Source organism: Callionymus lyra, chromosome 1 (genome assembly GCF_982586985.1).
Source record: "Callionymus lyra chromosome 1, fCalLyr1.hap1.1, whole genome shotgun sequence".
NCBI classification, from domain to species: domain Eukaryota; kingdom Metazoa; phylum Chordata; class Actinopteri; order Syngnathiformes; family Callionymidae; genus Callionymus; species Callionymus lyra.
In genome coordinates, this window is record NC_141818.1 from 26,939,313 (window position 1) to 26,966,444 (window position 27,132).

Genomic DNA, 27,132 nt, shown 5'->3' on the forward strand with positions numbered 1-27,132 from the left:
ACTCTCAGATCTCTAAACACCTATCACTCATACTGGTTATGCCAAAAATATTTTTCAACCTCACATTAAAAAAAAATTTTTTAATCCTAAACTTGTCTCTCCTTATTTAACTTTTTTTGTAACTTTTAGTCTCTAAAAAGTCTTTTACACATTGTGGAAAAGGACTTATAGTCGATTTAAAAACCTAATTTAGTGGGACTGAGGTATGGTTTCATGTTTAAACCTCTCAATAACTAAGCATTTATTTAAGGGTTGACATCAAACAATCAACTTCCATAAACAGACATGAGTACTGTACCATTACAAGAGGAGACTTGATATCTAAATTTCATTTTTGGCAATAATTACTGTCTTTGATAAGTAAACTTGAAGTTTGGCTCATGTTTCTCAGTGCAGAACGAGATGTCGCCTCATCTCTGGATTCTGTCTCAGCTCTTGCTGGTCATTTTAGTGCAAAAAAATGTGCACGTTCTCGATGCTATTGTTAATTTTAAAGACTACTGTAAGGGACAGAGATTATGGATGTGAACAATTATAAAAAGACTTCCAAACTGACGTTAAAGTGAAGAAATTAGACGGGAGAACAAACTGACAGTATCACCATCAGAATCAGATTCGATAGATATCATGATTTTGGCCGCTCGAGATCATGGTTTCAAGTCTGCACGACGTCTCAGGTGTGTCCATATGTAAGAAGTGTAGAGGTGCTCATGAAGCTGTGACTGCTGCACAAGAATTGTTAGCAAGACCAGTAACAAAACAAATATTTTTATTTAGTTTTCCCTCACAGCAGTTGGCAATAGTTTTACTATAAGCAAGCAAAAAAATAAATACAAATTTAAATAATTTCAACAGTAGCGTTTCACATGAATCAGGCTCTGAACACAACAAGGTTTGCGGTCTGACTCTTCTCTTGGTTTTTCTCTCCCCGCAATTCAAAATAAAAATGTACAAGTCAAATATTTATTTTCCAGTAGAAAATATGCAGAGCTGTGCCGAGAGCAGCCGGTTCAGTGTAGAACATGCAGGACAGACGAGAGGAAAACACTACAGGCCAGACGTGGTAACAAGAACTAGCTAGTTAGAAAATCCTGTTCTTCTGTAAAACGAGGAAAAAAAACGATTATTTTCAAAAGATTCCTGTGACAAATGTTCAGTCACAGTTTTAGTTCAAATTTCCCTGACAGATGTGAAAGCACTCGAAGGCAACTCTGCCCTCTTTCCTCCCTTATAGAATCCACAGCCTCATATCAACGAGATACCCTTTCCCAGGTCATCAGATCAATTAAACAATCACACACAGATACACACACACACACACACACACACAAGCTCAGTGCATTCGTTTGTCATCCTGTAGTTCTTCATTTCCCTTCATGGTCAAGCTGCTCCCATGTGCTTCTGGCCAGTGTACGGAGGCCTGGCAGGGCCACAAAGTCTTTCTGGAAGCGAGAGTTCGGGGTCCTTTGTCGCTTGCGCTCACCCTGCGTCGTGAAGAAAGTGTCCTGGAAACGCATGCTGGACGCCGACGACTGAGGGAGGAAGAGAACATTTTAACTTTTGACGGCGGAACATACATTCACGGGCAGACAAGTGTGAAGATCACGTCCTTCCTTCATGAAAAAGTCTCATCACAAGCTGCAAATACTTACAAGTCTACGCTTCACCTTTTGTGGCAGATCCTCGTCTAGAGCATAAACGTCGTCTCTCTTGGCCAGTCCCTGAGACCCGTCCTCGAACTCCACCTGAAGCACACATTTTAAGGAACTTTTATTTGGTTCTTCAGGGTCTTTCAAGGCTACTTCCTCTAAATGGTCATCATGTTCAACCTTTTTTCCTGGAGGAATGTGGGCCATGGTGTGTGCGCATGTGTCAACAAATCATTTGCGCGGAAGCTAACGGTTCCCGCCCCGCTCAGCTAAATAAAGATTGAAGTGGAAGCTGCAGCACTTGTGGTGTAGTGAATATTTCAGTGAGTTTGAATAATGCAGATTGTCACCTCCTTATCCTCGTCTGCTTCTCTCTGCTACACCGTTTTTCTCCTCCCACAGCACTCCACGCCGAGCAGCTCCTTTTTTTTTTATCTTCCCATCAGGTTCCATCTCATCTTCACTGCCCTTACTTAGCACTATGACTTCCCCACTTTCGTTCCATTTCCGTCTCAAGTGTCAAGATTCTTCTGCCGAGGGGCAGTTGGAATGACGTCATAGCTTTAGCCCACGGCTCTCTAAACGCTCCTGAAGTTAGACGTCATCCGTGTAACTGGGCCGACCACACGTCAAAGAACGTACCTGGTATATGTAGGACACGTTGGAGCCCAAATATTTGGCGCCGTAGAAAAGCCCGTCAGGCCACTTCACTTGGATGGGTTCGCCTACTTCAGGGGGACCCACATTCACACAGTCTCTGTTCTGGAAACACATAAACATATTTGGAAAACAAACATTACTCTTTAAAGTGTCGAACGTGAAGAACGTTAACATGGCAACTTTGTCCAAAAAACCCAACAGCAGAACTGAAGGAGTTTCTAATATGACAGGTTAGGTTCTGACAGTATTATTTTGGGGCTAAATTGTGGATGTGGAGCGAAAGTATGTTCTGGTTCAGATTATTTTTGCCCGTGGTGTTTTTTCAATTACCGTCATGTCGTACAGCATTTATGAATGTATGAAAAAAATGTGTTTAACCCAATGCTGATGTAACCTGACAACAATTTAAGCAGTTTGGGAAATAGTTTGAGCATCGAGGTTTGGCGTGAAGTGGCAGCAAAATAAAATAATTTGGGAGTTTATGAAACTACAATTAACCTGCCTGTGAGAAATGATGGAGTTGTACGTCTCTGATGATTTTAGAGCGCTCATTCCAGCTGAAAGCTTTGAGCGCGAGCATTTGCCAGTTGGCTCGACGCATTGGACTGCTTCACAGCCTGACTCACTGCAGTGTTGTGTGCGTTTGGTGTTCAGAGGAAGTTAGAATATGAGAACACTATAGTCACAAACTACATCTATGACAGCCTGTCTTTCTAGATGGTTTTCGAAAACCACAGCGACAGCTTAAAGGGTGTGATGGGTGATACTGAGAGTGTTGTGAGCAGTGAGGGTGTTGATTGGAAAGAATCCAGGGATACAATACGCATCACAAAACAGGAGAACCAATAGCATATTGCAATACTGTGGGATGTAAAATCCCAGACGGAATGACTCTGGACAAAATTGTTCCTGCTTTAATTTTTTAAAACTAATATCTTCCCAATCATCCGCTGCTGGTGTTGACTGTATCCTCTCATCCTCAGTCAGTATCTATATTTTCTTACACCCCTAATGAGCATGACACTCCGTTACCAAGATTTCCTGAAACTACTAAAGATGTGCTAACTGGTCCCACTTTAGGTTCACTTGAGAAGTGATCGATCATGTAATGTCATGACAGGCAGAAGTTCTGCGATGACCATCGAAGCTCTCGCTGGATTATGAACACCGTCTCCATATTACCATCCAAGCTACAAGATGTCATTCCATGAAGATGACCTTTTTATGAGGGTTAACGAAACGCGTCCTCACCACGATGTCCTCCGGGTAGGTGTCATTGGAGAAGGAGCCGTCGTCGAACATGACCTCATAGAACATCTGGGAGGTGATCTGGGTGACCTTGGCGTTGTAGTAGCGCAGGTTCTTGTGTTTGGAGATCACCGTCTGGCCTAGGGAGATGGATCCTTGACACACTTGCTGCTTCTGCCAGGGATAGATCAGGTAGTGGGATACAAAGTCAGCTTCTATAGATGGAAAAGTACTAATGTCTGATGTTGGTGTGGGTTTATTTTGCTTTTCTTTAAATACTTTTTATTTTTCGCAGCTGCTTTCAAAGAAAAAAGTGCAACATTATCATTTGAACAATTAGTAAAACTGGTTTTACTTTGGTAGTTTTGAGCAGGAATATAAATGATCAATTCTTTGTACCAAAATATTCATCCATAATAGAATTTAAACTTTTTTCAGACAAAAAAGAAGGGTCAAATACATGTTTTTCGTGGGGATGACAAAATGTGAAAGTTTTCGCACAGAATTCAAAGACGGAAATGTCCAACTTTGAGAAATACATGCTTTTAACTACATTCACTCGCCCTCTACTTCGTGAATAAATCAAAGGGAAGTTTCTGGAAACATTCTGAACATTGGTTCGGAGACACAAGCGACGTTAAAGTTCCACAATCAAGGGTAAAGTCTGACCCACCGACGAAGAGCCTCGTGTGTGGTGCCGGTGGCAGCTGATGGACACCACGTACGGCCAGTCATCGGGTTCCATGGTGACACCAGCAGCGTGGGCACAGGTGACGTGAAAGGACGTGGGACATCTGCCATAGGAGCACTGGACACATGCACCCGTCGGTTTCTTTCCCGTGCAGCGCTGTCGACAGTAGACGCATCTCTGTGGATCAAACACAGTTTTGACAGATATCATTCATGTGTTTCTTCTTTCACCAGTTTACAGACCTGTAATGAAAGTGTGGTCCCTTGAGATTGTGACAAAAAGAGCACAGATGGATGAGCAACAATGCTGGAGCCTCCTCAGGGTTAGGGTGTCATTCTTTTTTAATTTAGTGCTGCACATGGTCTAAAACCTTGCCATGTGCTTCAGTCTTTCTATTTCATGCTGCATTAAACATTATGTGATGTCATTGAGCTTGGCTACCCCTACGAAGGTAGCCATGCCTCAATGCTGAAGTCATTTCCATGGAAGCTTATTTGCAATGAAGAACCTGAGGAAGGATTTCACTTGAAATTTAAATCAATTTTCCTTTTCTGAAAGTAGCGAGGCGGTGGAATCGCCATCAGAAATAACCACCAACATGTGATACCCTAAAATGCCATGACTGGATGACATCATCTTCTGTGTTAACAACAAACCTCTGCTTCTTCGTCTGGGTTTTGGTTTTCACCATCAGAACAGAACCAAACTGCTCAGTAATGATGTGAAAATGCACGTCTTGTGAGTCACCTCAACACATTTGCAGCCGGAGAATGTAGGTGTAATCTTAAATGTCAACCGGCTCTCTTCGCCATCCCAACCTACTGTAGTCTAAAATCCACTTTTAATCTTTGTTAAAAACTGCTTGTCACGCTCGTCCTCCCACCTTCTAGTGCAGATCGCTCGGTCGTTTGGCTCAGAATCAAAGTAGACTCATGTTAAGGTTAATGTGGTCACCTATAAAGACGCTGTTGTTTACCATCAGAAACAAATACTCAGTGTCAACACTTATACAGAGGCTAGTTTAGGTGAAGATGATCCTGTTCAGCTGTCAGACACGTCGCAAAAGAGAGAGAAACAAACTCAGTCGTGGAGTCAACAACTTCATTTTCTTCAGTTAGTTGTGGAGATGGAACAGTCAAAGCGCAGGGACGTGACAAATGTCGTGAATGATCCTAACATAACTTTCATATGAGACGAAGAAATGTATAGACGATCTTATCGGGTCCTAACAGACGAACCGCTGTAGCTTTCAAGGCTTTTGGAATCTCGACCAGCCGTGAGAGTGGCATGTAGCGGCCCGTTAATCTCGCCTCTGTATAACAGAGAATATATCATGCAAACATGACATGAAATGGGAAACGAGTAAAAGCAGAAAGAAACACTTTATTCACTGGAGGAGTGATCTCAACCGCTGACGAGAACGTTGCTCATATTAACGAGGAAACTTCTCCGTCATGTATTTAGATTGTATGATGTATGTATTCTGATCATTGGAGAAATGATCAGAATTAACCTGTAGATAGGCTAGTTTGATTCAAATCGTGGAGCTGAGGAGAATTGACGAAACATACACACAATTAAATAGCAAATAAGTGAATTGAAACAAGGATGTGCCCAGAATATTTACAAACACAATATACAATAGATTTCTCTCCTCTGGTCCTGAACCGAGTGCGAGGAACCATCAGTAGATTCTGATCCACAGACCTCAGAGCCCGAGCTGGGCTGTAAGGCTGGATCAGATCAGTGATGTAAGGAGGAGCCTGACCATGAATAGCTCTGAAAGTAAGAACCAGAATTTAAACATGTATCCAGTTTTAGGGATCGGAGAAATGCGAGTTCTTCTACTAGAGCGGGTCAGAATTCTTGCTTCAGAGTTTTGTATTAATATGATATGATCATGCTTGTATCGTTAGCGGCGTCCCACTAGCATCAGTGTTAGCACTCAGAGCTACTACATTAGCAACAATTGACCCGTCTTCAGTCTTCATAGTTTCCAGTAAACACCATCATATTATTAGTTATAATATTTTTATATAATAAACGAATGTGTAAAATACAATGGGGCACCATATAAGGGTTAGCTTTGTCATTAATGTTGCTAAATAACAGACAAAGTAGTTGCCTGAGTCGACCGCCTAACTATCCAAAAAGAGTAAATGTGACGTTGGAAAAAGGAAAAATAATTTAATGGGAATGTTTTTGATAATAATTCAATCATTTTTCATTTTGTTTTAGTTTGATATGTCATCCTTCCATCAGAATTATACTTAATATACAGTTACCAAATGGTCTTAAATATGATGTTCTGCCTGCAACCTCAACAGCAAAAGTATTTTGGCTGAGTGTGAGATGAAGTTTGAACTCCTGTCTTGATCTATAACATGCATTATTTATTCATCAGTATGAATCTGGAATGTAATTATATTCAAACACTCACTGACTTGTTTGACTGATTATATCCCTCTCAGTGTTGCATTGGGGATTAGATTGCGAATAACGCATGACATTGACAACAACACGAACATTTAAAGATATGCAGAATCTTTCGTCTCGATAAAAATGGTAACTAGAAACGACCACCGAGTGTCCTTGACACAAATTTTTAGATTTGGAGCAGAGGGAGTTGGACTGAGGTGTTCCTGGGTGAGGAGGCTGCCCCACATCCTTAAAGCCTTTTCACTTTCCTCTTCCATTATGGACAAGCTTGTGCAGTTGATTGACTTGACTGTCTCATCCCACTAGATCGTGATCGTGATTGACACACATCCTGTGGCATCTGTGTTGACAAACACTTTTTTTTTCTTTTTTTTAATAAAATGAGGAAAAACCTCTGTATAAGAGGATGTGTTGTTGAACGGCATTTATACGTTTATCGAGGGCTTTACAGTTTCCTTCCAATGGGCTCTCCGGGGTGTATTTGGGTGCATGTGTTGAGTCATGCGTTAAGAACATTCCCACAGTAAATTATGAATGTGAGCGTGTGCGCAGCTCTCTTGTTTGGTACCATGGTGAATTATATATGTAGTGGGCCGACGCAGGGCAATGGTCCGACACGAGCTGTAAAACAGAAGGCTTCAGGAAGGAAGTTTGAGGGAGACTGCAGGGTAGAAAATTATTTTATGACCAAGTTGGAATAGTTTTGTATAGAAAAGTGTTGATTTATGCCAGGTTCAACATCAAACTTTATGTTCCCATTTATTTTGACTGGTAGCTGTTCGTTTTAAAAAGGTTGTTATAGACAAAGCCCATTTGTCAATTTGTTCAGCCTCTTGTCGAGGATACAAAGATTATTTTCAATGTGGTGTGACTAGAAATCAAACATGCCTCTGTTAACAGACAGTGGATAAAACCTCTGATGAATCATGACTGTGAATTAAAACATTTGGATGAAGATACCGATCCTATGAAGTTAAAAAAAAGGGCAATAGGCCCATTTTACATTTTAATATTATTTCTTCATGTTCTATGTCAGAGGTCTCCAACCTTTTTGCAAAGTGGACTGGTCGGCATTATTTTTCATGGGGTTGGCAAAAAAAAAAAAAACGGGCAAGAAAACTTATTTTGAGTCTATGAAAATACATCTCACAACAACACACAATCAACAGGAGGTCTGGAACAGGATGGTCTCATATACTTTCCCGAAGGAGATCTCCAGAGGAATTAATAACGTTCTACATCTATCCATCTATCCATCCATCTATCCATCTATGTATCCATCTATGTATCCATCTATGTATCCATCCATCAATCCATCTATGTATCCAGCTATGTATTCACTCTTTGCCTTTTTTTTGTTTACTTGACAGAAATAGCGTCTTGCCATGTGACAAGTCACGTGACCTTTTAAAAAAAAAATTAAAAATGTAAAAAAAGAAACAACTTTTAGACAGTGATAATCATCATACAATACATATAGTGTTACGTTGAATAAATGTATTTTCTATATCTGTGCTAGTATTAAATGCTTTGGACTGCTACTGGCCCCCGAGCCGGTGGTTGGGTAGCACTTCTATTTTCTATGTTAAAAGAAATCGCAGTGGATTTAAATGTTGTGTAAAAAATTTCCAATCAACTAAATATCGTTACGATTTGTCATCACGTTATATTTGGACTCAAATTCTCCACATATATGGTTTAAAGTAACAAATAGATAATGATACATCCTCATCATTTTACAGGCAGTGGTGTAAGCAAACCAATCCGAACGGATTGATTCATCATTGCTCTTTTCATCGTTGCTCTCGTCAATACTTGTGCCTGCGGTACTAAGCCAACTATACTCGCAACATATCAGGTCTGCAGAGACGCCCTCCGACTTGCTCATTAGGAAGACGTAGACACGCGTTTAAACAAACATCTGCTCGGAGAAAAGTGCCCACACTCGCAGCCCCGCCCTCCAATCCACCAGTGGTTAATTATCAAGCTTTGATTGCGGGCATGTTCATCTCACGTTGTTAATTACAACCGTGAACACTTCATTAATTAAACCCAAGCCTGTCCTGGAGGAGCGAGGAAGTTTGAGCACGGGTCACACAAGTATATCTTCTCACCAGTTTGAATCGCTGCACAGGGATCATACTGGTGTCGATGGGACCCCTCTTGACTTCATCCGTGAACTTGGCCTCGGGCAGGGCTATGGCACACATCACATGGGCCCATCTGGACGTGAACAGAGAAACAAACAAATCAATCCACTAACACGATTAGGAAAATGAGATGCTTTCATTTGTTTTTGCTCTGGGGATGAGAGATGACTTTGCATAGCTAATTACTGAACAAAAGCTTGTCTCTCACTTGTCGTCATGGGTTTTCTTCAGAGCTCCTCCTCTGAGGTTACATAGACAGCATTCCTGTGAAAACATCAATGGAGTCAACATAACGGCAATGGATGGTTTAATCCAGGTGCATTAGTAGCCAAATTAGGAATAACTGTGACTGTGCTGAAGTTAAACTTGTATATGACAGGACAGAATGAAAAGCTATTAAAATCAGAGTTTCTGTGAATGATGAGAGGATAATGATTGCAATACAACCATCAACATATTCTTCATTACTCAATGACCTTAGTATATAGTATATATTTGCATAGATAATCATAATGCACTTTCATTTATAAGCATGTGTATATATTATGTACTTATATGGATATCTTCTCAGAATGTGCATCTATTATTATACTACATCATTTTAGATTGTGTTATATTTCATTTATTATTTAGGTATTTATAGGTTATCTGTGTAGAAATATTTGTTAAAAACAGAGGAATAATTAAAAAGTGTGTTTTGTTATGTTTACATTTTGTATTTGTATTTTATTCTTTTGCATGTACAAATAATAAAACATTTTATACATGTTCAAAATAAATACATTCATTTGTTTATGATCTGATCAGTTTTATCCTCTCTTCCCGTCTACCATCCCTCTTCTATTTCTCCACATATTCTTTACATTTCTCCTAATATTTCTTCAATGTCTTTCCTCCTCTGCCGGTCGCATCAAGTCTGGTTCTGCTTGAGATTTCTGCCTGCTGAAAAGATGTCTTAACTAAACCAAGTGGTGATTGATACTTAAAATGTAACGTAGAAACATGTTTTTAGTTTAATTATTTAAGAAAAAAGTCAAAGTAAAAAGCAAATACAAAAGAATAGTATTAATAGTAGAGGACAAAGTTTGTAGTGTACAAATAGATGAAAAAGAGAACGAGTTGATATAATAGACTCAAATATGTATCCTGTTGTTAAAGGGGATTTTAATCTATTTTAGTAATCCAATCAGATTATCTTCTGTGTATTTTCCCATGGTTTTGAAAAATCCACACATTTTCCAAGGTTGCCGTAGGATTTAAGGATCGTAACTAGGATTTAGTGCGACAACACACTCTGCCCTTCCACTTGATGAAGAAATGATCCGGCAAAAGAAAAATCGTATTTTCAAACAGCTACAGTTGGTTCTCTTACCGCTGTTAGATTTTCCTCTGCACAGCGGTCACAGGACCAGTCAGCACTGATGTCACATGCAGCCACACCATAACAACCTGAAGAAGGAAAACAAACCGGTAATTGTCTGATGTATGAGAGAAAAAGCAGAATGACAATATTTTCCTTGGTCGTTACGTAGCAAGGTTGTTTTTTTGCACCGAGTGATCCGAGGATGGATTGTTGGAGGAAAATCAGTGTAATACAAAAGTTATATAAATAAATAAGAAGAGCCCAAGTTTCCCAGCATCATTATTTTGATTACAAATCTAAGAAGAGTGTTTCGTTTTATTGCAGCAATTTCAAATCCAAATACCGTGCCGTGGCTTTGCATGTGAATACGTCTCTGTTCTTTCCCTAACCAATCTATCACTTTCCTTTCCCGAGTTCAAGCAACACTGTACTGGGAAAGCACCATTAACTTGTGCCTAAAGCTTAGATTTCAAAATCAAACCTGTGGTTTTCGGGCCAGTGTCAAGTGACAGCCTCAACATCCCACACTCACTCGACAGCCTCGCAGAGCTACTGAACACATGTGTGATACATTCAGTACACTCAAACCAATGGAAATGCAGTGACAACTTTTAATTCCACTGCCTTTACAATGTAATGCTACACTATAGCTTTGAGCAGTGGATTGTTTGGGCTCAGGGCTGTGCATGTCCAAGCACTTGCATTTCGGGTCAATCCAGAGGCTGTCAAGTATCTGACGAATGACCATAAAGTGATGGAAAATAATCAAACATATTAAGAATTTTTACTTTTTAAGAAAGTTTGACCCGAAGAATGAGCGTTAAAACTGAGAAAGCAACTGGGTAAGTCTGACGAAGGCCAGAAAAAAACTCACAAAACCACAAATAGAAAGGGAAGTGGAACATGGAGAGAGTGAATCACGGCCTAAACCCGCTGAACTCTTTATACAAATACATGACAGAGACGTACGGTGAGCAGGAGATCAACAAAAGGATGAGGGTGGTTGGTGATACGCATTTGTTTCATTCTTCATGTTTTCAATTATCCAGAGCCAAAGGATACATTTAACCCAGAGTACAAGATTAACGGTACAAAAATAACTCTAAACAACGTCAAAAATACCATCCTGAGAAGTTTGCATTCACACAACACTCACTTGCGTGGACTTGCAGGCAGCATCTCCTGCAGCTCAGCAGAGGGGAGGTAGCATCTTCCTGCAGAAGAGGGTTGGTGGGTGTTGGAGGGGAATCTTGCTCCCGAAAAGAAAAGCAGATCTCAGGAATCAATGGCTTTGTTCTCCTTAGGCCTTCTTGTAGACTTGAAGAACATCCCCTAGGACACGTGGAAGTGATGGTGTTCGCTCGGTCTTCAGCCTAGTAAGAAGTAAAAGTTCAGAAATGTTTTTTGTTGTTATGCTTTTTTATTTGCAAGAAAGTAATAAGCAATTAAGCTTATTTAGATTTTTTTTATTGATGCTGTTGCTCATATCCTTTAAATAAAACAGGTAATAACTTATGGTAATAAGTATGAATCTTACGATGCAATAAATTTGTCATTTATATGTTCAGATCTCCCACCTGGTAATAAGGCATGAAAAGTGTGCACACAGCACAATATGGTTGCATGGTGGCTGCATGAGCGTTGTGCTCCCTTTCTGCGGAGAAGCTGCTGCTTCGACTCTGCCATAAGTTCAGCAGAGGCCTCGCCCATGTTTCCATTTCGGGTTCCTCCTCTTCACCTGCCAGGTTCCCTTCAGGCGGCTCTGCAAGAAAAATAAACCCTTCAAGCTCCAACAATACTTCACAATTTGAACGACGCTTCTTTAGCGGTGTGAAATACGTCTTTTCATCACGGCATTTTTCAACTAAAGTACACTCAAACTGAAACTGAAACCAACCGTAAGATTAAACTTAAGTTCAACTTTATAGTACTTTTCACTTGAAAACATCCATCATATATATATGACTTTATGATTGTAAATTTTAAAAACCATACCAGACAACAATTTCCAGGCTATAAGCAAAAAAAGTGGTGGTGTTAACGGACAAAATTCTAGAGCCAGTTTTCAGGAAAAGAAAAACTTTGATTCTGTTTCAAAGATAACTTAAACTTTTTAAGTAAATCATAATGGAAAACAAACAGACATATGCATATGAAGCAGATTTTAAGTCGTCTTAAAAGCACAAAAGAAAAAAAACTATTTATTGATTAAACATTTTGAGAAACATTTCTGTTTAAATATATATTGTTGCTGCAGCTTGTAGACCGATGCAGCCTACATGCACTTTTCTTTTTATATTAAGTTGGTGTGGCTTAAGTTGGGGTGGGCTGTTTGAAGGGAATTACTGTATTAGGCTTGCTATATTTACAAGGGCAAAACCTCAGTTCTCGGCTGTCAGATTGTCTAATAGGATCAACGTTAGGAGTCGACTTCGCATTCATTTAAAACACAGTCGTAAACAAACTTTTTTTTAGCATATCAACAGTTATGAAATCAAATGTTATAGTAGCGATGGACTCATTATTTATATTCAAACTCAAACACTCCTTAAAATAATTGTAACCGTTAATGGAAAATAAAATGTTAAAAACAAAAAAAGAAGTGTTTTAGGTGAAGCAATGAAAATACTTCTGCAATAAAGTGAGAAACCGAGAGATCGAAATAAAGACCATTACTTTTTATACACTGAAGCATATCTTTACTGTTTCAAAGTGTAATATATATATATATACACACACACAATCATTAACTGAGCCATCGAAAAAAACGCCAAAAGGGGATTTGTAAAGGAGAGAGCAGAAAAGTCTTTAATCCAGACATCTTTGGAATCAGATTTTCTAGATTTTTGAGTGTGTGACTGAAAAGTAGTAGTAGAACAAAATAGTATTGCATTTTACATGCATGCGGTTATTTAGATGGATGAAAACATAATGTCTGCGAGCTGAAGAGCACATTTGTTTCACGTTAGGTCTAATCCATCAACGCTTCTATGGGTGTAATTGTTAGTCAATACCCTTTGAAGAGTAGTTGCTTTTTATTGTGCTACTTTAATTTAACTCCTTGTTTATGTTTGCAGGTTAAATGAACCCACCTTCGTCACTAGCAGTTTGATGTTTGACAGCAGTGGGTACAGCTCTGGCAGTAGGTTTCCTAAGTGGGTGCCGCCAGCTTTTAGAAGTCTTCTTTACTAACGGGACGTCGCGCTTACACAGGAGAGAACACTGAATGTTATTGAGCTTTATGCGACATGTGAAGAACAGACACACTTACAGAAAAAACGTTCCCGGGTTCCAGGATTGATTCATCACAGTCATCTGTATTATTATCTTCGTCTTGTTCCTCCTCCCCTGATGACTCACTATGTTTAAACCTCTTCACACCTCGTCTGTGCTGCACTTCCTTCTCACCAGGCCGCTCTCCGTCTACCATATCAGACAACTCAACCTTTTCCGCTGCTGCAACTCTCAGAGGTGATTTTTTAGTGTTTGAGGTCAGACTCCCAGTCTCCGGTCTCCCTCGCCATCTTCTAGGAGAGAAAGTATCTTCCCTCCTTGAATCTCTTCCGTAAAGCCCCCCTGCAGCCCCACCTGAATGTAGCTGCGTTGACTTAATCTGGGCCCAAGTTAAAGATCCTCCTTCCTCTTCCCGTTTCTTGGGTTGATGGAGAGTTTGCTTTAGGTCCACCACTTCTTTATTTTGTGGTTGAGTCCTAATGTTGCAATGTAAGGAGTCATGATTACAATCAACTTCTGGACGGCGGCTTTGGGTGAGAGCTGAATGATTCTGGGAGTTTTCTGCTTCTAAAAATGCATTTGGATTTAAATCTTGTGAGCTGTACTGTGATCCGTTCATGAGAGGTGTGACAGACGTGCTGCCATTTTCAGTGCACGCGGGCGGAAGATGTGACGCGGGCTGATTAATGATGGGGATGCCTGTCAAATGACAGTTGGGAATGTCGGGACAGGTTCTGGGATATATGTGGGCCGAGAGGTTGTTACTTTCCGACTCATTACTGGCCAAGATCGATGGCTGTTTTCGTTCCAGCGGACATGCATCACTCAGGACCTGGGTGTGACATCCAACAGGTTCTTTGTCAGCCACTTCTGACCTTGACAACAAGTCATCAAGGCCACCAGAGGTCACTGTATGCATAGCATTTGTACTGGAATCATTTGCAGTGCCTGAGTTAAGTGCACTAGAAGCATGTAACTGGGACGTGTCTGAACCATGTTTATTCTCTACAGACTGGCTTCCTAACCAAGTCTCCCGCTGCAGGACTGGAGCAATGTGATGAGTCCTGGATTTCCTTGCATCCAATAAACCTTCATCAGCCAGAGAAAGGGAAGGCATCTCTTGGGTCAATACAGGCGGCAATGGACACTGCCCGGGGTTATCTGCCGATTCAGGGCTGAGATGTGGCATATCGACAACGTTCTTTTGAAGCAATGGAGGCTTTTCCTCATCGTCTTTTATGTCCAAACTACATTTGTGTCCTGAGGATGACGTGCAACAATCTCTATCCACCGAGAGCGATTTTTGTTCATAAAGTGCTTCAGAATTTAGGAGTGGTTTGGATTGTTTTTGGTCAATCGGTTGGCTTTTTGTTCTACATGGAGAGCTGGATTCTCCATGTTCTCCACCACATAAGCCAAAGTTGCTGCGAGCCGATGTGCAAGCTGCTTGGTACGATGTGCAGGGACCACTGGCCTCAAGGGAAGATGGTTCAGTTAAACCGTTTTGAGTAATTGACATGTTTTGTTGCTTAGAACAGTGGGATGTTGACTCATCAATTCCTTGATGCAGCTGGAATGCTTCAGGGGAATGCCTGAACCCTTCAGGGGTTCCACACTTGACCTGTGACCCTGAGAGATTTTGAATGTCAACATGAGTAAGTGGCTCTGCCGCTTGGTTGTTATTGACTGAAGACCCAGAGGGAGGTGTGGCACTGGGTTGTGGGTTTATCGCATTATTTACTGAATATCCTGGAGAAATGCTCTCAACTCTGTTGACCTTGACCACACAAATCTGTCTGCAAGCATCTGTAAAGAGACGAGAGAAATGCAATTAAAAATCTAGCATTACAAATCGAAAACAGTTACACTCATGTTTTGTATTTTCCTTGTGTCTTACATTAAAGAGCGACTAATGTGAAAAACAGAACTCTCCCGACTCGCACACACGTGTTTCAAATGTTGAAGTGTTTTCATTGGGCAGGGCTTAATCAAATGTTCTCATGTACAGTTAATATTTCAATGAAAAGAGAGTTTTGTACAAACAGACACACACCGATGAATACAATAGAGGTCCAAGATCAATTCGATCAACACATTAGTTGCCCTTTGAAGAAATCATGCATCCATCTTTGAAATCTCAAAATTCTAAATCAGTCTCTTACCAGGAAAAAATGAATTATGACTGTTCTTTGACTGTTCTTTATTTACTTCCTCCTTTTCTGCCTTGCAGGCTGCTGAGGACCTTCGCACCTTGCCCCCCTGTTGAACACTCAGGGCTTTTCTCTTGCTGCAGCTCACACTAGAACTGTCGTCCAGAACGACGGGCTCTTCCGTGGTTCTCAGACGCTTAGAGCGCATCTGAGGACGACTGTTGCTGAACAATGAGGGATAACAAACCGTTTTAAACCTAAACTCAGGAGCTAGACACAATAAAACTATCAAGAATTGAACATATACACAAAGATGCAAATGTATGATATAGTACCCTTTGTTAGCAGCCTTCATCCTTCGGCGCCTTTGAAGCCAGGTCTTCAGCTCCGGGGTTGAACTTGGTGTGGGGTGTGTGTGGTCAATCTGGGTGGGATCTTTTCCAAGCATCCAAGTCGCGTACCGCTCAGGTTGAAACAGTTTTACAAAGGGTTCCATGGAAATCTTGACCATGTCTTTACTACACGTGCACTGCAAGATAGTAAAAAAATGAGTTTCCCCCTCACCAAAAAGTAGAGGGCGTATTGAAGAATCACCTAACCAGGAGTTAAAATTATCGTTACCTTTATACTAAAGTTTTCCCCTTAAATTGCATTTGTCCCACGCTACTGAATACACCATGACTATTCCTATATTATTGAATTTACCAAAGTCATCGGTTTGAATCCAATGCCGAGAAAGAATATTTATTCGACATAAATTCATCAATTAGGTATTTTTACCTAATTACTTCCTACCCGAGGAATCACAATATCGTCTGTTTGAAAGTGTCAGCAGGTTAAATAATGAATGATAAGCTTTGATACCTGAGTTGCTACTTTGCCGTAGTCTATCCAGCGCACTGTGGCAAAGTTGGTGGATTCGGCACAGTTGAAACCATGATTGAAGCCGGCATGGTAACCATAGGGGAACGTGATCATGAACTCGCCTGGTTCCTGAGTTATCTGAGGAGGATAAGGAAAGCAATGATCTTTAGATATTTGCGGTACATGAACCAGAACTGGACATACAGCCCGTTATTCTGGTCCTGCGAGGTCAATGTGAATCTTTTTTTTTAACTAATCTTGAATAAATACAAACGTAAATAAAAACATTTTATATTCATGGTCAAAAAGTTGCTTACTAATACTTTCTAACTTTTTTCCACAATATTATTTTACTTTATAACCCAATTACTTTATAATAATTTATGATTAGTTACACAATTCTAACTAACTTATTACATTTATTTTCCTTATGTCTTTGTACCTTATACATTGAATGTCTCACTTTTTGTTTCGACTCCCTTGCAAATTCCAAATGAAGGGTAATATTTACTTCTGTTGCTCATAGTCGTCACTCAGAATTTCACCACGTTGGAAAATAAAGTATTAACGAAAATAACTTTTTAATTTTCCTTTTTATTAAAATTCATAATTTTATTTTCTCATCTTGGTTCCTTTGTTTTGCTTAGGTGAGACTATTTTTTGTGCATTTTGTTTAATATGCATATATATATAAATAAAACAAAATTACTTTTAATCCTATATTTTAATGTCCCAGTCATACATTTTATTTTGTTGCTGAAAGTTTTTTTCCCTTCATCATATACCTTTTCTTGGCTCTTGTGTATTTTAGCTAGACGGCCTCTAATGTGGCCGTTCAAGGAATGCATTTTATATAAACAGACGTATAGACAAACTTAACCGTTTAACTAATCTACGCGTCTTTTATATATTTTACCAACCGATTAAGAATCCTGTTCCTTTTTTGTCTCTAGTCCAACATAAATGCTAAAATCCTTCCCTACACAGGTCATTATCAACTGTACTTGTTTTCTTCTCATCTCAAAAACACATTATTCATATAAAAGATTAGCAAATATCACTAGAAATCAGGTGATATTAAATGTCGACAGGAATTTTCGAAATGTCAGCCCACCTTATCAAAAGGGATGCCATACTTCTTTAGAATGGAGGGTGATATTAGAGTCATCTTGTGGCGGAGAAAAGCCTCACATCCTTTAAAACTATTGGGAAAGAAGCCTGAGGAGGAAAAACAGTGTGATCTCAGTTCTTCCAATGTACTTATTAAACAGTAATGTTTCAATAAAACAAGGTCAACTTATGTCTTTGTGTTGCTGGTGCACATCCATTTGTACCTCAATTAAGCACTGCACAAATAAGTACCTGTAGCCAGACGCTCAAGACGCTTTCCATGCTCTGGTGGGATGGCATACCTGTAAAACAAAACATAAGGATTGATCCAATTCTAATCTTTTCATCGTTATGAGAACTTGTGAAAAGTGACACATCTGGATGCCTCTCCTTATGCAGATAGCCGAGAGTAGATGAAGTGAGTTGAGATGGATTCTCTGCAACTTCAATGCTGCCATCAAGTGGTAACGAAATGAATGGTGAAAAAAAAGGCAGAAAAAAAATATTTGCTCATGACCTTTTAGCACCTTTGGCGCCTGGGAATGGTTATTCACACAGACAACCACTCAGATATAACCATCACTTTGGTAGTAATGCATTTCTTGTGAACCTCATTGTCATTCTCACTATAACAATACTTCAATTACTCATATACAGGGAAATTACTAATAACTTCAGAAAGACAAAACACAGTTGCTCTGGTGCCCCTTAAAAAGTTCTTATGGTTTTTATAAATGCCGTAGACTCTCTTCTTGTGCCGGAAGCCACTAGATTGAAAATTTGCAGGGCAATAATTCAATTTGCTCCACACACTTGTTTAGAAATTGATGACTGCAAAGGTTCAACCCAACAGTGGCTTTAAGTGTCGTTTTTTGCTTCTTAATTTAAATTCTGTTATGTTCAAATGGTGTTTTAGAAAAAGGCATCTGTGTATTGCTCACATAAAGTGCAATATGAATTCAAATGGGCATTTCCAAAAGTGACAAATGATTTTGATACAGTGTTGAATTTACTCGAACTCTACACATGCTCAGGAGCAGAAGTTGATTTTCCGACAAGATCAGACAAGATCGGTACTACTGTAAGGAAATGACAACTTTACTGTAATCAATCATCTAGATTTAACACACATTTCAAATAGTCACTTGATTAACTGATAATCTTACATATTTACTTCATATTAAATAATCCTATTCTTGCATTGCATTCACTTAAACTAAACTCAGGTTCACAACTCAAAGGCCGAGGTCACAAAGCCTCACACACACAGAAAGATTAAACAATCCCAGATTCCAGGACGTCTGGACACCTGTCTGAGAATTCACTCTGAAGGACACAAGTCGCTGGGAATAAACTCTCTCCAGAAAACAACAACCTTCAGTAAGTTTCCACTACGATCACGTGCGACCGGCCATCTTAGAATCAAATGTTTACACTTACTGACCAATCCTACATTCACATTTGACTAGAGGCGTTAACCTGAATATTCTACTATAAAGATCCACCATTTTGTCTGATCTTTGCGTTCTGGCATTCGAAGACGTCTGCGATAGATCTCTCTGCTTGCTAGCGCCCGTGTTCACGTAAGTTTGTCTCTGACTTTTGCATAATTCACTAAACGAGCATTTTTCTTAAACTCATCCATGTGTCCTTCATTCCATCACCACGTACGAGGCTGGGGAGGGGTCGGTTCATCGGAACACAAAAACCCCTAACAACTTGGTGCACGTGACCCTTGGCGTGGACTGATGGTTTGAAGGCCTTTTCGATTCCGAGACGAACTCTGAGCTGATTGTTCTCCAGGCAACCAGGCGCGCCATTATACCTTACTTCAAGAATCAGGTGAGAAAGATTTTATCTTATTTTCTACATAGATTTTATAATCTATAATCTAAAATTAAGTTTATATTTGGTTAGGAAAAGATTACATATATATTTTATATTAGTTTTGGTTGCCTGGAAGAATAAACGTAAGTCTCTGGTTCTGTCACAAATTTAGATTATATTTCTCAATAGTGCTTTTAAAGCTGATGCTCGTTTTTGAGGTATTGCATTGTCTGTTGCTGTTTGTTGTTGTATTAAGTGTAGACGACATTATCGTGTCCCGGGAAGAAGAAGCATCGTTGAAAAAAGGAAAAAAACGTTGATTAGAATTTAAGTTGAATTGATAGGCAGAGGAGACGGTTACACGACCTGGTAACCCTTGGTAATTCTGAGTAGGGGTGGAATATAACCGGTTCCCTCTACGGGGCATCTGACGTTTTTCCAGATTCCTAAACTAGTTAGGATGCTTGGCCAATGGGTGATTATAGTAGACGTACTTTTTCAGTAAGCCAAGTAGCTATCATTAATTTGGGGATGTGTGGGATTTGAGCGGGTCTCTCCCAATATCCTGGTCTGAAGACTCTGCCAGCCGGTGTGTAGGCCAGTTAGATCTCATTGTTTCTGTGTCGAGGGGCTCCACAGGTATTTGGCAGTATAGTTAGGGCTAGTTAATTTTTCCGAACAATCACGGTGATGGATAAAGTCTCATTGATGATTAGTTTAGAGTTAGTTCGACGGGGGTTGAAATAGAATGGATGAGTTGAGAGGTCTCCTATCCAGGGTGTTTTGAAACTGATTACGGATCGAGAGGCTCTCCAATCTGATTTCGACACTTTAGACACGACAGGCTGGTCAAGAGTCTCGTTCCACGTAGCATAGTGTGTCTCTCTGGCCTGTTTTGGTAAAATACTGTTGTCGTCGTATTGTCATGACATATTGTTCTGTTAAAATTGTCTGTGTCTGTATGTTTGTATCTTTTGAATAATTTTTTCTCGCTGCGGTACTTGTAAAAATTGGCATTCATTTTGTGAGATCTCTGACTTTCTGTGACTCAGCTGAGAGTCCAGGTTCGTGTGTCTTTGCACACTATCTCTTGCTGATAAGAACTGCTGCTTGGCAGACTTGTCTCTTTAGCTGCTGCAAGTACGAATGAGCTCCGAAAGAGTTTTTCCTTGTTGGTGGGAGTGGTTTCGCTTGGAGGTTGAACTTTTAAGACTTCCTTCTTTTCCTCACCGACCCTCCCGTTGTATTCATGTCTTCTTTAAACACACATTCTTACGTCATCTTGAATTCTATTCACTATTGGGTTTGATTACTTAATTGAGGTATATATGAATATATACAGTTAATTACTGGTATAATTGGTTTAAGAAGAAAAACAAACCAACTCACATTTCAATTTTCTCCTTCTTCTGCTGTGTTCAATAACAATAACACAATTAACATTGATTGTTGGCACACTGTTGTATGTATTAATGATCTTGATCATCCTCTCTTCATATTTCACATTATCAATCGATCAACTCACAATTGGTCACATTGAGTGTAACTTGGTTGTTTTGTGTTGCTAATACTGCTTATCTAAAACAAGTGTGTCACTGACTGCTTGCACGTGTGTACGTTTGTTGATATCTAGTTCCTGTTTTCTCTTCTTCTCTCAATTTCTGATCTTTGGTGTTGTATTTGCTATGCTGCCCCCTGCTGGTTTGCTCTTTGTTTACTTCCTAATTGACTTTTGTTCTGACTCAATTGGTTTAATTATTTAATTATTAATTAATTGAATCAATTGCAGTTTATTTTGTTTTTTTAATTTTTCAATTATTACTCTAAATACATTTTATTATTTTAACAATAAGTTAAATGTACTACTGTTTTATTATTTTTAGTAAATTAGGGATTGGATTTTTATCTTTTTAATTATTGGAGGAATATTAACTTATGTGTTGTATTTGGTCTTTAGACAGTCACTCTTATTCCTCTTTGTCAATTGTGCTAAATATATATGCAACTAATTAGAAAGTTAAATAAATAAAAATAAATTAATACTAAGTTGTTAATTGACAATTGTTTTGACTTGAATAATTGTAATTGATTAGTATACAGTACATTTGATTAGATCTAATTGAATTTATTATTTTCAAATTATTCCATTTTATTTAAAAACATTTTTTTTATTATTAATATCTTAGTTTACTATTTGTTTTATTTTTATTATTATCTCGGATTTTATAATATTTTAATTAGTTAATTGAAGTTTTGGTTCTCAATTTAGATTTTTAAATTCTTCATCTTTTATATTTTCATTTAATTTTTTTTTGATAATCGCTTCTTTACTTATTATTATTTTTAGCATTATTATTAATATTATTAATATAATTATTAAATTGTTCTATTCATTTATTGACCTCCTCTTTTTTAAGACAAAAGTAACTTTTACTACAGGTGACAAGTTAAAGCTCCTGACAGGGAAGAAAATAAGAAACTTTAAACTCTGTTTTTTAATTTAATGGTAAATCTTATGAGTAGGTTACTCACATCAATGATTTCTGAGAATTCATAATAAATAAAATAGTTAAACAAAGTACTCTTATTGAGCTCTTGAGCTAGCTTGATACAGCTAATTAAGATTCAAATTAAAGACTTGAAAGAGCTTCTCTAAAAAATAGAGAAGATGATAGTTGATGATAGTTCTAGGGTCCTATCATAGCTCCCTATTGGCCACTGGCAGGAGTGCATGGGTGTGGCAGGAGAAGAGGACGAGTGGATGGAAACAAACAAAGAATTTTGGTCAACAATGGCGCATCTTTGGCTTTTACTCCAGGAACTTTGGTCCAGTTCCCTATTGGTGACACCTACGATTGAAGCAATTTTTCTGAGCTGAACAAACAAGAACTCAACCTCAACAACTCTCCACCAAGAATGAACTTCTGCTCCAGAGAGGGAGGAGCTGTACTGGTTCAACGTGATTGAACATCTGATTTCCCTGATCTTGAAAAGACTTTTGAGACTTCATTCCTATGATCCACCTTTGGACCCCCCACACAGCACTATGAACTATATCTGGGATGATGATGAACGTGATAATGACGACAAATGGCACGATCTGGTCACAAACATGAACTTGACTCTTGTCTGCGGTGACATTTTTGTGGTCCTGATGGTGTGGCTGCTGAACTAACAAACAAACAAGGTGTTCTCTATGCTCTCTCTGACACTTCTGTCCCTCGTGTTGCTCTTGCTGTGGTTGCTGGTGGAGAAGCTAGGGCCCTGAGACACATGATTAAGAAATGCAAAGTTGTTCGTTATTTGACGAAAAAATTAGACAAAGCTAAACTGTTAGAGACATGATATCTTAAATTGTAACAGTAAACAGTTAATCCCAGAATAACATACTCTGATTGCTCCACTCAGAGCTACGATGAAAGCAGCCATAAGGCAATAAAAAAAAAATAAAAAAAACATGTGAGGTCAACTGATGCAGAATTTTATTTTTAACTAATTAAAAGTGACTCTGTCTAGAGCTGCTCGCTTGTCACCTCCAGAAACTAGACTATAGAGACTAGACAATAAAGAATATACTATAGAGACTAGACTATACTATACTAAGCCACTCCATATTGATGCGAGTGAAATTTATGTTATTGTTCTTTGGTAATTAGACTTAAAATAGTGAAAATGGAAAAAATAGAGACTAAAATACTGTAGGAGGAAAGGTCAAAGAAAAAATAATAGATTAAGAGATACATTAAAAGAAACACTGAGAAAAATAAATATGGCATTCTTCTCTCTAGTTGCATAAACCAAACACCTATAGACCAAGAGGAAATCTCATTGAAGTGAATATTAATTAAAGAAACTAGTTAAGATAAGCAAAATAGTAATCTAGAATAGATACTGTATTTCTGTTGTGGGTAAATAATCAAAGAGGTCTGACTGACACCTGATCAAATTAACCATAACATTCATAAACAGATTTGAACTCACACAACACTCTCAAACATTCACATAGATATTACAAATAACACACTGATCTCAGAGACAAACAAACAAACACATGACTTACAATTTAAATTGAATAAGATAAGAAAGTGTCTCTGCTACAAACTGCTCCCTGTGTGTGTGTGTGTGTGTGTGTGTGTGTGTGTGTGTGTGTGTGTGTGTGTGTGTGTGTGTGTGTGTGTGTGTGTGTGTGTGTGTGTGTGAGAGAGAATGAAAGAATTCTCTCGAACACCCGCCTCTGTTTCCCTCTTCACCATGAAGTCAAAACATACTGATAATTTGAACTCTCTGCTAACTTCAAGGTTTATTCAAATAAAACACATGACAATCTTTAACAGACATCCACAGATCAAAGTTATGAATACACAACTCATGACACACACACAATATCCTCATCACCACCTGAATAGATTGATAACTGACCTTCTCATAACTTCTGATCATTCTTATCCTGTTAGAGGTGGTGTTGAGAAGCCCTCCAGTGAGGGAGAAATAAGAAGCCACTGTCCACTGCAGACTTTTAAATATATCAAAATATCTCCTTCTTAGAAGGTGAACAAGAAACATGAGCCAACATGAGTAAAGCTAAAAACTTGACTAGCATACTTTTAAATATATATATGAACAAATGTAGTTTTAGGAAACTACCCTTTGGACATGTTTTGAAATAGTTAAGATGTTTAAATTACCAAACACAAGAAATCATGATTTGAGATAAATACAACTTCCCTAAAACTATTAAGACTTTACTTAATGCTAAAAGAAGGAACATATTGGTGTTATATATTTAAAAGGACAATCAGATGGGCTGGAAATTGTCCAAACATTGGAGGAAATTTCAACAGAAAACATATTGTTATGATTAAAACATATTTTCAGAATTTATATATATAATTGTTTAATAAATTAAAATAAAATATTTTATCTACATCAATAGCAGCCAATAATACCATAGACAATATGAAAAGTGAAACTTGGAATTAAAAACTGAAATTGATTTATTGAAAAAGTTCAATAAGAAATGGAAATATGTTTCTAAAGCTGCTTCTAACGTTCTAAGACAACTATAAACATTAAACAAAATATAAAGCAGCGAAAAGAAATTGACTCTGGAAAATGAAAGAATAAATAAATAAATGATGCCTTCAGGAAAGAAAATAGTAAATAATCTATTTAGAAACTACAGAAGCATATCAATCTTTAAATTAACTTTGTTAAGGGTAAATCTACCTTTAATCTAAGTTGATCAAAAAATAAGAACTAGAGCAAGAGATTGATGGAAAATAAACAAGTTGAGTTCTAAATTAAAATATGGACAAGTGTAATTTATTGAAGGAATTGAATTACATAAGCATTGAAAATTACTAGTCTTCATCTACATGACAAAATGAACCTGAATAAACCTAAAATAAATACCAATTTGAAATACTAGGGTTTAACAGTTCTTTGGGGAACTTTAAAATAAAGATAATAAATTGGTTGTAACGATAAGACACTTAAAATTAAATTAAATTGAATTGGTTAATAATGGAAAATAAGGTTACACATTTTAGTGGAGTTCTATATCTTACAAAGGAAAAGAAAAGAAAAGAATGAATCATTATAATTATAATCGGAAAAAATATTTTATAGAGTAGATTTTTATTTTTTTATTTTTAATTTTTAATTTGTTAATTTTTAAATTATTCATAAATTAAGTCTTGGTTAGTCTTTATTAATTGGTTAAACTTAGGTCCGGAAATCCAACAATAGAAATGCTAATATAGAAAAAACAAAATTGAATAAATAAACGGATGCAGAAATGGTCACTTTTGACAGTCACTTTTTTATTTTGATATTATCCATTTACTTTAGCAATAGACTTTCAAACCAAATCTAAGAGGAATAATAAAGATTAAACAAAGCTTAGAATATTTTTTTTAGCTAATAATGTCATGTAATTAAACACATTTATTAATTAATCTAATTTAAGAGAGTTAATACAAAGAGTATGATGATTAATTAAATGATTTGACAATAGATTTGGATATAAACTTATTCAAGAAAACATTTTTTAAATACAAATAAATAAGGTTGTTTATTTGTCCCTCAGGGGGAGGACTTAGATAGATACTTAGCTGGATAATAGGTTTGTTACATGTTTGGTGATTCTTGTTGCACGGTTCTGCCGATCAACACTGCTGAAGGGAGCTCTGTCCAGATTGCATTCAATTAGTTTAAATTTTTGGTGTAGAAAACAGCTCGAGAATAAGGTACGACTGTGTTTTACTATCTCTCTGACTTGGGTAGTAAATAGGAAGGGGTTAATTTTGTCTGCATGAAGTAGTATGAGTCAATTCTAAATAAAAAGCATGATTTAAAGATGTATTGTTTCTCATTTGTCCAAAGAATGCGATGCTGTTCATGTCTTTCCTATGTTGCAGGACGAGCTCAATGATGCACTGTTGACGGGGGAGTACGTCAACAACACCTCACACGAAGAGCCCACATCCAAGTCGCCGAAAACGGGGCTGCTGCTTTCTTTTTACCTCGTTAAAGAGGTTTTTCAAAGCAGTGGATACTGGCTCCATATCAATATATATTTTATCAAAATCTCTACTTCAAAATAGACTTATTAGATTTGAGTTAGTTATTGTGAATATGTTTTTTGATGATTTGGCATTCTATTACTTCAGTTTTAATTCATAGCATAATTTGGAATTATTATTATTATTAAATTTTTTTTTTTTTTTTTTGGATTTTTTCTTTTTTTTGTGATTTGAGAGAAATGCTCATAATGTATAATTGTTTCCATTAAATGAATCTGTGTTTCCTCTGTTGCTTTCTCACCATATGTAATCTTTGTGTGGCACTATACGGATGATAGTTTAGCATGTTTAGTTTTTAATCAGATTCGCGATTATTTTGAAATCAGACTTGTCTTTGTTTTATTGCATCATTAGTTCATGATGCAATCAGGGGGAATGTAAGGAAATGACAACTTTACTGTAATCAATCATCTAGATTTAACACACATTTCAAATAGTCACTTGATTAACTGATAATCTTACATATTTACTTCATATTAAATAATCCTATTCTTGCATTGCATTCACTTAAACTAAACTCAGGTTCACAACTCAAAGGCCGAGGTCACAAAGCCTCACACACACAGAAAGATTAAACAATCCCAGATTCCAGGACGTCTGGACACCTGTCTGAGAATTCACTCTGAAGGACACAAGTCGCTGGGAATAAACTCTCTCCAGAAAACAACAACCTTCAGTAAGTTTCCACTACGATCACGTGCGACCGGCCATCTTAGAATCAAATGTTTACACTTACTGACCAATCCTACATTCACATTTGACTAGAGGCGTTAACCTGAATATTCTACTATAAAGATCCACCATTTTGTCTGATCTTTGCGTTCTGGCATTCGAAGACGTCTGCGATAGATCTCTCTGCTTGCTAGCGCCCGTGTTCACGTAAGTTTGTCTCTGACTTTTGCATAATTCACTAAACGAGCATTTTTCTTAAACTCATCCATGTGTCCTTCATTCCATCACCACGTACGAGGCTGGGGAGGGGTCGGTTCATCGGAACACAAAAACCCCTAACACTACTAAAATATTAGTAGCTTTAATAGTTTAGAGCTACTAATATGAGAGCCAAAATCCTGTAAATTTGTTTAAAAATTCTCGAGACAATATACGAGCAGGTAGTTACACACGTGGACAAAAATGTTGGTACGCTTCAGTAAATGAAAGAA

General features: G+C 37.9%; 1 protein-coding gene across 4 annotated transcripts in view; it reads right to left on the minus strand.

Annotated features, from left to right (window-relative positions):
* Nucleotides 1–752: 752 nt before the first annotated feature.
* The window catches only part of kdm4c (lysine (K)-specific demethylase 4C), a 32,958-nt gene continuing 6,578 nt past the window's right edge, over nt 753–27,132 (minus strand). Inside the window, exons 6-22 of one of the 4 annotated variants that reach the window (XM_087798522.1) lie at nt 17,811–17,860; nt 17,563–17,666; nt 16,449–16,586; nt 15,920–16,113; nt 15,597–15,808; nt 13,472–15,240; nt 13,293–13,422; nt 11,778–11,962; nt 11,357–11,573; nt 10,210–10,286; nt 9,046–9,101; nt 8,802–8,913; nt 4,231–4,425; nt 3,561–3,731; nt 2,292–2,411; nt 1,653–1,745; nt 753–1,532 (exon numbers count right to left, since the gene is read on the minus strand). In XM_087798522.1, the coding sequence (XP_087654648.1) occupies nt 1,365–1,532; nt 1,653–1,745; nt 2,292–2,411; nt 3,561–3,731; nt 4,231–4,425; nt 8,802–8,913; nt 9,046–9,101; nt 10,210–10,286; nt 11,357–11,573; nt 11,778–11,962; nt 13,293–13,422; nt 13,472–15,240; nt 15,597–15,808; nt 15,920–16,113; nt 16,449–16,586; nt 17,563–17,666; nt 17,811–17,860 (3,991 nt within the window). In that variant the 3' untranslated portion in view covers nt 753–1,364. The remainder of the gene's footprint in view (nt 1,533–1,652; nt 1,746–2,291; nt 2,412–3,560; nt 3,732–4,230; nt 4,426–8,801; nt 8,914–9,045; nt 9,102–10,209; nt 10,287–11,356; nt 11,574–11,777; nt 11,963–13,292; nt 13,423–13,471; nt 15,241–15,596; nt 15,809–15,919; nt 16,114–16,448; nt 16,587–17,562; nt 17,667–17,810; nt 17,861–27,132) is intronic. The other 3 variants (XM_087798526.1, XM_087798525.1, XM_087798534.1) reach the window with 3 other exon arrangements.